Source organism: Salmo salar, chromosome ssa24, assembly GCF_905237065.1.
Source record: "Salmo salar chromosome ssa24, Ssal_v3.1, whole genome shotgun sequence".
Classification (NCBI taxonomy): domain Eukaryota; kingdom Metazoa; phylum Chordata; class Actinopteri; order Salmoniformes; family Salmonidae; genus Salmo; species Salmo salar.
The window spans coordinates 2,772,415-2,783,033 of NC_059465.1; the positions used below are offsets into that span (position 1 = coordinate 2,772,415).

The 10,619-nt window shown below is 41.9% G+C and overlaps 1 protein-coding gene across 2 annotated transcripts in view; it reads left to right on the forward strand.

Annotated features, from left to right (window-relative positions):
- Positions 1-10,083, forward strand: part of nos1 (nitric oxide synthase 1 (neuronal)) — a 69,684-nt gene extending 59,601 nt beyond the window's left edge. For both annotated transcript variants that reach the window (XM_014171241.2, XM_014171242.2), the window contains exons 23-29: positions 2,163-2,373; positions 4,482-4,569; positions 4,935-5,056; positions 5,312-5,460; positions 6,628-6,822; positions 7,471-7,589; positions 8,147-10,083. In XM_014171241.2, the coding sequence (XP_014026716.2) occupies positions 2,163-2,373; positions 4,482-4,569; positions 4,935-5,056; positions 5,312-5,460; positions 6,628-6,822; positions 7,471-7,589; positions 8,147-8,162 (900 nt within the window). In that variant the 3' untranslated portion in view covers positions 8,163-10,083. The remainder of the gene's footprint in view (positions 1-2,162; positions 2,374-4,481; positions 4,570-4,934; positions 5,057-5,311; positions 5,461-6,627; positions 6,823-7,470; positions 7,590-8,146) is intronic.
- The last annotated feature ends 536 nt before the right edge of the window (positions 10,084-10,619 follow it).

Consider the following 10,619-nt stretch of genomic DNA (forward strand, 5'->3'; position numbering starts at 1 on the left):
ATGTTTCCTCTCAATATACACTGCTCAACAAAATAAAGGGAACACTAAAATAACACATCCTAGATCTGAATGAATGAAATAATCTTATTAAATACTTTTTTCTTTACATTGTTGAATGTGCTGACAACAAAATCACACAAAAATAATCAATGGAAATCCAATTTATCAACCCATGGAGGTCTGGATTTGGAGTCACACTCAAAATTAAAGTGGAAAACCACACTACAGGCTGATCCAACTTTGATGTAATGTCCTTAAAACAAGTCAAAAGGAGGCTCAGTAGTGTGTGTGGCCACCACGTTCCTGTATGACCTCCCTACAACGCCTGGGCATGCTCCTGATGAGGTGGCGGATGGTCTCCTGAGGGATCTCCTCCCAGACCTGGACTAAAGCATCCGCCAACTCCTGGACAGTCTGGTGCAACGTGGCGTTGGTGGATGGAGTGAGACATGATGTCCCAGATGTGCTCAATTGGATTCAGGTCTGGGGAACGGGCGGGCCAGTCCATAGCATCAATGCCTTCCTCTTGCAGGAACTGCTGACACACTCCAGCCACATGAGGTCTAGCATTGTCTTGCATTAGGAGGAACCCAGGGCCAACCGCACCAGCATATGGTCTCACAAGGGGTCTGAGGATCTCATCTCGGTACCTAATGGCAGTCAGGCTACCTCTGGCGAGCACATGGAGGGCTGTGCGGCCTCCCCCAAAGAAATGCCACCCCACACCATGACTGACCCACCGCCAAACCGGTCATGCTGGAGGATGTTGCAGGCAGCAGAACGTTCTCCACAGCGTCTCCAGACTCTGTCACGTCTGTCACATGTGCTCAGTGTGAACCTGCTTTCATCTGTGAAGAGCACAGGGCGCCAGTGGCGAATTTGCCAATCTTGGTGTTCTCTGGCAAATGCCAAACGTCCTGCACGGTGTTGGGCTGTAAGCACAACCCCCACCTGTGGACGTCGGGCCCTCATACCACCCTCATGGAGTCTGTTTCTGACTGTTTGAGCAGACACATGCACATTTGTGGCCTGCTGGAGGTCATTTTGCAGGGCTCTGGCAGTGCTCCTCCTTGCACAAAGGCGGAGGTAGCGGTCCTGCTGCTGGGTTGTTGCCCTCCTACGGCCTCCTCCATGTCTCCTGATGTACTGGCCTGTCTCCTGGTAGCGCCTCCATGCTCTGGACACTACTCTGACCAAAACATCAGCCAGGAAGCATAGGAACTGAGAAGTGGTCTTTTGTCACCACCCGCAGAACCACTCCTTTATTGGGGGTGTCTTGCTAATTGCCTAATTTCCACCTGTTGTCTATGCCATTTGCACAACAGCATGTGAAATTTATTGTCAATCAGTGTTGCTTCCTAAGTGGACAGTTTGATTTCACAGAAGTGTGATTGACTTGGAGTTACATTGTGTTGTTTAAGTGTTCCCTTTATTTTTTTGAGCAGTGTATATATTGGACCTTACAATGTTAATTTTTCTGTTTTAAAAATCTAAATGTTTAACCCTGGGTTGTTTTTTAAATCATTATTGGGATGCCATAGACTTAGCTCTTGTTGAAAATAACCTTGGAGTAGGTGAGTTTTGGCTGGCTCAGACGCCATGGAATTTAAGCCCCACGCCTGGTAAACCACAGCATATAGAAGAAGAAAAAGCACATCCATTGTGTTAAAAACGTTACATTGGCCAGGCGAGTAAGTGACTCACTCTTCATGGTTCAACTCATTCTCAAAAAACAAAAAAAGATAATAGAAATTGAAGGGAGGAGGAATAAAAAAAACAAACAACAAGCCACAGTGGGATCTTTAGCTACTGGCTGTCCTTGCTATTTCTTTGTCTGTTCAACTCCAGACCTGCATGGCACCCAGTGTCTGTGGGTTACACAAGGTAGTCAGGCTAAGTTTATGACTAAAGCCAGAAAGTCAAAAAAATATGTCAAGTCTATAATACATAATTTCATCACATCAGGAGAGGCATTAGATTAGCTTGTTGTGAGTGCCGCGTCTAACTGGAATATGTCTAACCTCTTGGTGCGTGGAGTTGGAGAAACAGCCATAATAACTAATTTTCTCTGAAGCAATACATATTTTTTGCCTGGCTCCTTACATTAGGGTATATTGAATGTACAAAACAAAAACATACCTCCTCTCCTCTTTCCTCTCCAGGGCTTGCAGGAGTATGAGGAGTGGAAGTGGTACAACAACCCGACCATGGTGGAGGTTTTGGAGGAGTTCCCCTCTATTCAGATGCCATCCACCCTGCTGCTGACCCAGCTGCCTTTGCTCCAGCCCAGATACTACTCCATTAGCTCCTCACCGGACGTCCACCCTGGGGAGATACACCTCACCGTGGCCGTGGTGTCATACAAAACCAGGGGTGAGGGCTGACTATTAGGCTTGGCTTAGAGGTGTAGAATGAATTGTGTGTAGATGGGGTATTGTGTGTAGATTTATGAAGAAACATTTTTTTTATCCATTTTAGAATAAGGCTATAAAAAATGTATATAAAACATCTTAAAAATCCTCAGCAATCTACACACAATACCCCATATTGACAAAGCAAAAACATGTTTTTAGAAATGTTTGCAAATGTATTATAACAGAAATACCTGATTTATATTGGGATTCAGACCCTTTGCTATGAGTTTTGAAATTGAGCTCAGGTGCATCCTGTTTCCATTGAGCATCCTTGAGATGTTTCTACAACTTGATTGGAGTCCACCTGTGGTAAATTCAATTCATTGGACATGATTTGGAAAGGCACACACCCATATATATAAGGTCCCACAGTTGACAGTGCATGTCAGAGCAAAAACCAAGCCATGATGGCAAAGGAATTGTCCGTAGAGCTCTGAGACAGGATTGTGTCTAGGCACAGATCTGGGGAATGGTACCAACATTTCTGCAGCATTGAAGGTCCCCAAGAACACAGTGGCCTCCAAAATTCTTAAATGGAAGAAGTTTGGAACCACCAAGACTCTTCCTAGAGCTGGAAGTCCAGCCAAATTGAGCAATCGGGGGAGAAAAGCCTTGGTCAGGGAGGTGACCAAGAACTCAATGGTCACTCTGACAGAGCTCCAGAGTTCCTCTGTGGAGATGGTTGTTCTTCTGGAAGATTCTCCCATCTCAGCAGTACTCCACCAATCAGGCATTTATGGTAGAGTGGCCAGACGGAAGCCACTCCTCAGTAATAGGCACATGACAACCCGCTTGGAGTTTTCCAAAAGGCACCTAAAGGATTCTCAGACCATGAGAAACAAGATTCTCTGGTCTGATGAAACCAAGATTGAACTCTTTGGCCTGAATGCCAAGTGTCTGGAGGAAACCTGGCACCATCCCTACGGGGAAGAATGGTTGTGGCAGCATCATGCTGTGGGGATGTTTTTCAGCAGCAGGGACTGGGAGACTGGTCAGGATTGAGGCAAAGATTAACGGAGCAAAGTACAGAGAGATCCTTGATGAAAACCTGCTGCAGAGCGCTCAGGACCTCAGACTGGCATAAAGGTTCACTTTCCAACAGGACAGCGACCCTACGCACACTGTCAAGACAACGCAGGAGTGGCTTCGGGACAAGTCTCTGAATGTCCTTGAGTGGCCCAGCCATAGCCCGGACTTGAACCTGATCGAACATATCTGGAGAGACCTGAAAATAGCTGTGCAGCGACGCCCCCCCATCCAACTTGACAGAGCTTGAGAGGATCTTCAGAGAAAAATGGGAGAAACTCCCCAAATGCAGATGTGCCAAGCTTGTAGCGTTATACCCAAGATGACTCAAGGCTGTAATCGCTGCCAAAGGTACTTCAAAAAAGTACTGAGCAAAGGGTCTGAATACTTATGTAAATGTGATATTTTAATTAGATTTTTTTTTATAAATTACCAAACATTTCTAAAACTGTCTTTGCTTTGTCATTATGAGGTATTGTGTGTAGATTGAAGGGGGTAAAAAATGATTGAATACATTTTTGAATAAGGCTGTAACGTAACAAAATGTGGAAAAAGTCAAGGGGTCTGAATTCTTTCCGAACGCACTGTAAGTGGGTTGACTGGACAATAACGTCTAAGATCTCTATTTTTGGACATATGCTTTAATGGTTTTGGGTTAATTGGTTTCTGTGTATATGTTTGTATTTGTGCATGCTATTACACTACATACATTTTAAGTAACAACAAAGATTATTTCTCATGCTTCAACGTGACTTAAATCTGCACCAATTTACCTCAACTGACAGTTAATAAACACAAACGGCTGGCGACAAGCATCTTTCTAGCTGTTTCTCTTTCTCCGAGATGCAATGTGTGAAGTGATGTGCGTGATGCTGAGAGTGATGGTTTAATTAGTAATTTGCCTACACTGGAGACAAACACCCTTTTAGCCCAGGGAACTGCATTATGTGTACTCTACTTCAGTGTTCGTTTGCGTGGTGCGTAGTGGAGAGGAGGAGGTACGCAAGTAAAGTGGATGATGGGCAATTCCCTCTTTTTCAGATGGAGAGGGCCCTATCCACCATGGAGTGTGTTCATCATGGCTCAACAGAATAGAGGCAGAAGAAATGGTCCCCTGCTTTGTTAGAGGGTATAAAACTTTGCTTCTTGTGTGTGTGATATTGCTGCATGATGGATTTTACTCGTTGAATGGAATACATGTAATTCTATGATTGTGGTGGTTTGGAGAATATCTTGGACTATAACAAATGTCAACATTGTACATTGAGTCATATGGTGTATTCATAGTATATGATTGCACCGTATATGATTCATATACAACATTGACACTGTGTTTGTATAATACAATCATTGAGGAAAAACGCTTTGATGCTAGTGCTATTAAAAATGGCCTGATTCGTAGCTTATATGGTGTTTTCTACAATAATTTTGTAAATGTATTTTTTATGTTATGTCTTCAATTGTAATTGGATGGAAAAATTGCTTTGATTGTAGTGCGCCTACATTCCGATTGCCAAAGGACCACAGAGCTCCGTGTATCCTAGTTGGTCCAGGCACTGGGATCGCCCCCTTCAGAAGCTTTTGGGAACAGAAACTTTTCGATTATGAACGCAATGGTTTGTTTATGTTTTAGAATAGGAAAAGCACTTACTCACCTGATCTTACTTGTATACGTATGTGTGGAAATGATTTGATAAGGACTTAAAAGAAAAGGAAAACCCACACACTGCTGCCAGTATCACTTGTGTTTATTCAACTTTACAGAGCTTGAACACATACATAAACACTAGTCTAGGTGACTCCAACATTGTAGTTCAGTGAAAGATGAAGTTAGGATCTGAACTTACAATGTAATGTGTTTGTTACTATAGGGATCAAATCCTGCCCTATGATCCTGGTATTTGGGTGCAGGCAGTCCCAGATAGACCACATCTACAAGGAGGAGACTATCCAGGCTAAGAACAAGGAGGTGTTCAAAGAGCTCTACACAGCCTACTCCAGAGAGCCTGGTAGACCAAAGGTACTGTTAACTTTAAAGATTTAGTTAGTCCATTTAAAGTCTACTAGGCTAACATATGAAATTGTTGTAAGATGGTCATACCAAGGATCATTTAGCTATTTGATTTGGAATTTTAGGACCCATTTAGTTATCCCCTCAAAAATTAAATACATTTTTTTGATGAAATATTGAATTTGGCGTTACTGCTATTAGCCCATAGAAATGCATCGAATAACAGATTCATACATGGAAAAACAAAGTAAAGTGTTATATATATTGTCACGTCCTGGCCAGTATAAGGGTTAATTGGTATTGTAGTTTGGTCAGGACGTGGCAGAGGGTATTTGTTTTATGTGGTTAGGGGTGGTGTTTTTCTAAAAAGGGCATTTGATTTAAGTATTCCGGGGTTTTTGGGCACTGTTTGATTTTCATGTATTCTATGTTGAGTCTAGTGTGTCTGTTTCTATGTTTGGGTTCATTGGGGTTGGGACTCTCAATTGAAGGCAGGTGTTGTCTATTTGCCTTTGATTGAGAGTCCCATATATGAGGGTGTGTTTGTGTTTGTCTTTTGTGGGAGATTGTTTTTGCACTGCGTTAGGATAGCCTGCAAAACTGTTGCACTGTCATTGTTTTTTTTTGTATAGTGTTCACGTGAGCAATTAATTAAATTCAAAAATGAACACGACATCCGCTGCGTATTGGTCTACATTTTCAGACGACGATTTCGCTATATCGTCAGAAGACGAAGAGCACAGACCATCCAAAAAACATATCTTTAGCTTAAACAGATTTTTATGGGAATGTTTTTATTATGCTAATTAAATTTCATCGGGGACACAAATTTACTCGAGGGTTAAACATGAAAATGTGTCTCTGATAGTAAAGACACAGCAACACAGACAGAGGTCATGTGGGAGATGTGTATGTGGATTTATGAATTAAAAGTGTGTACATCTCTATCCCTGTGTTTTTGTTTTCCCTTCACTCCTCACATGGAGCACCATTTTATGTACTACTATCCTCAACCCTGATGCACAATCACTACAATCTGTTCATTGCCTTCAACTGTCTATGAGCCTGTATCTTTCTCTCCCTGTTTATCTCTATATGATTTTATTAAATATCTCTATATGATTTTATTAAATCTCTCTCATTCTATCTCTTTCTTCCCCTATGTCTCTGATACAGAAATATGTGCAGGATGTGCTTCGTGAGAAGCTGTCAGAGACTGTGTACCAGTGCCTGAGGGAGGAGGGAGGACACATCTATGTGTGTGGGGACGTGGGTATGGCCGGGGATGTCCTCAAGACCATCCAGCAGATCATCAAATTGCAGGGAAACATGACACTGGAGGACGCTGGGTTCTACATCAGCAAACTCAGAGTAGGGACAATATGCTTCACTATATTGTACACTGTTAACTAACAAACTAACCAACCTGACGGACAAAACATACAAAGTAACTAAGTCAAGCAATTTAGATTTAGACCTTGAAGGTTCACTTTTTGAGATGACTGCACTCCTTATACCTACTTGTGGAGGATTTTCAGAATATGACAGACACATTCAGAATATTGTTCAGTTGGATTCAAAAGAGAACTGAAAGGAGGGCTCTTACATTTAACGACTCAAAGAAGGAGAAACCAAAAACACAACTTTCAAAGATTTTAATAAGCAATTTTAAACCACCAGACAACCAACTGTACAGACTGCATACTGTACATAAAATATTGAAATTGAAGGGTCACATGAGCAAAATGGCTAGGTCACTTTTGACTAAGCAGAGGGGTATATAATCAAACACATTTTGAAAGAGCTGCCTGCAACATAAAATGTCCAATTTATTGATCAACTAAGGAAAGCTTTTATCCAAGCCTTGGCGATTGAAACATTTTTTGAAGGCAATGCTGTACTGTACACTGCACATCACTGTATCTGTCTTTTTTTATCTGTCCACAGCTCACCACACTGAATCAATTGTATCTTCCTGTGCCCATCTTATCTCACAAATCTTATCATCTCTCCTCGCAGGACGAGAACCGTTATCACGAGGACATCTTCGGTGTCACGCTGCGTACCTATGAGGTCACCAACCGGCTGCGTTCAGAATCCATCGCCTACATCGAGGAAAGCAAAAAGGACTCTGACGAGTGAGTCTAGAGTTTTCCCCCACAGCTTCCATTCTGTTCCCTTCTAGTTCTTTCACGGCGACCAATTGTCACCAGGACATCTTTGATGTCTTTGCATGTTGTGCCATACCTGTAGGAGGGACCTGCATAGCTGTAGATACACTGGAGATACAGCCTCTGGTTTGATTTATGACCGTTTTCAAAATGCAGAACGGGTAACCATAGAAATCAGTTGAAAAGGGCTCCAACTCAACTAACCGGATTGCAGTGTTAGCGAGGGGCTCTGTTATGTTCTCCACTCACTCTGCGTTTGTGCTTTTAAAGATAAGAGCCTCCTTTTTTATTCATATACACTTGTCAAAAGAGGAGTGGAGAATGAAGGCAGACTTGCACAATGCCTCATTAAAAAGCTGCAAAATAACGTATGGCGGTTTGTATTGGCCAGCCACAGTGGTTCTGTGTGAAATGTCACTTGAATTTCTCAGTGTTGTGATCAAAAAACCCTTGTTACTAAGTGAGCTGGATGAGTAATGCCTGTAACCTCTCTCTCGCTTGCCCTCTCTCTCTGTTTCTGTCAGGGTGTTCTGCTCGTAGAACCATAAGTGGGGCTTCCGGATCTTTCTGATGTGGACCAATTGGAAGGGCCATATGCAGCAGTGGAGCAGGGAAATGAGTGACACTACAGCTGGTCGATAATACTGTGCCAAGTTTTGTACTGTACAAAATATTTTGGGGTTTGTTTTTGTTCTTTTTTATACCAGTTCTGCTTCGTCATGGTCAGTCAGGCTCTGCACTTAGTCTGTAGTAACGTTTGAAATATTTTATTTTACAGGAACATTGAGATGTTTTGTTAAATTGATGACTTTCTGATTTCATTATGCATCATAATGTGCACCCAGTATTATACCTGCCACTTTGTTGATGCATGAGCAAGATGAGAATATTAGTAAATAAATATATCATACTGTTTGTTAGCTATTTAATGTTAGTCAAAACCTTTTGCTAAACTTTTATATTTGCAGGACTACTTGTGGTACCTGGAAACAAGGTCACAATGCTTTGATTGGCGATTCAGTCTGAGTTCCATTCCCAACCAACTGATTCTGGTGTATTTCAGCGTATACAAGGCCAAACCCATGTCAGTCAGAGCTGGTCTAGCCTGCTTTGGTGTGTATTGTTCATAACTGAGATTCCAGTTTATTTTATTATTATTATTCTTTTTTTAAGGTTTTGTAAGAGTGTGGGAGAGAGAGAAATGGATGGAGAGAATGAAAGAGGGAGAGAACTAGATACAGACAGGCTATGCTCGGAGTGCAGTGAATAACTATGAACTGGATTTGGTTAACCTATAACCTCAACCTTCCGGCCACACGGTCATCCAAAACTACAATAGTGTTCAGACTCTCCTTGAAAGTCCATTAAAATGCATCTGCTCCTCTTGTCAGCTTTCTCTGTTTCCTGCCTGTCTGTCTCTCCGCCTGCCTGTCAGAATATACGTTTTCTCCCCATTTTGTGGTCTGGTTTCACAACAGTAACTGCATATAGATGTGGACGAAAGCCATTGAAATGTTTGAAATGTCATGTCATGCCATGGGAAAGCCTATGCATGTTTATCTCTTGTATACATTCTCATAACCAATATTTAAGTATATTACACATAAAAACAACTACGTATAATCTAGAGGGCTCTGCATCTTATAAATGGTATACAATATTATCAAAGGAAAAGTCCATGGTACATATCTGACTGCCTTCCTATTTATTCGCTAAGACCAAATGCTGAGGTATCGGGGTGCTGTCTGATGGCTTGAAAGTAATTTGCATAGTATTTACAATGGGAAAGAGTAAGGAACGGATTCATGATTTCAAATTAATCAAGAGGTTGGGTGTTGGGTTGCTATACTTTGCTGGTTCTCCTTGACCAACCATTACCATTTCCTTGCGATCTCCGTTTTTACCATCATTATAACCTTCCATGTAACCAGAGTTTTATATATGGCTATGTGTATGTAACTATCCATGTAAAGGAGCCCTGCAGTGTCTGTCTTATCACATCTGGATTTAGGGCAGAGTGGCGTAGATCTCATGAGGCAGAAATCTCAAATAGAAGAAATCTCAAATAGCAGAAATCTCATATTGACATCAGTGCACGAGTAGATGTGTTGCTCTATGGTTTTATCGTTCCTTCATGTCTGTCTGTCTGTCTGTCTGTCTGTCTGTCTGTCTGTCTGTCTGTCTGTCTGTCTGTCTGTCTGTCTGTCTGTCTGTCTGTCTGTCTGTCTGTCTGTCTGTCTGTCTTTCTCTCTTTCTCTCTGCCACCACCTCCCACTGCCTGCCACCACCTCCCACTGCCTGCCCACATGACTTGTGATGCTTCCACAGCTCCTCCTCACCTCCCTCCTCACTGAGACCTGACACCTGTCTGAAGGTCTGTCAAGTGCTGTGTGTGCGCGTGCATGCGTCCATGAATGCTGTGTGATAACCACTACAAAATACTAAAGTATTTTTGCGAAAACAAAATGTATTTGTCTCCATGTATTCTACATTCACTGTAACCATCCACTTAATACTTTCACATGCTCTTTGTCTTTGTTGAGAATTAAATGAACCTTCCTTCTGCCCCCCTGCACACACACCAACCTTGAACGCTACAGCATGTGTGCCCTCTGCAAACCCAAACAATTCCAATTGTATTTTCAAGATCAAGAAATAGATCATATGGGTCATTGCTTTTGGTTGTTGTCATTACAATTCAACTATGTTGAGTTTACTTAATTATAAAATAAGGTTAAGGATGATATCTTAATTAAAAATATATGTTTATTGCTGATGGGTTTTCGGCGCAAGCTCGTGTCAAAGCACTGTTTTTACTTTGTTTCCCACTTTTCACTGAGCATCATTTGAAGGCCATGCCTTTGCAGGGCTGCTCTGAGTCATGTTTCTATTCTAAACGTGTCATTGACATTTGTGATAACATTTCCAATGGTAACCAACTCCGCAGTAACCTGTGGCTTTTCTTTCTTCCTTAAGTACTTCCTTTGTTTCCAAACT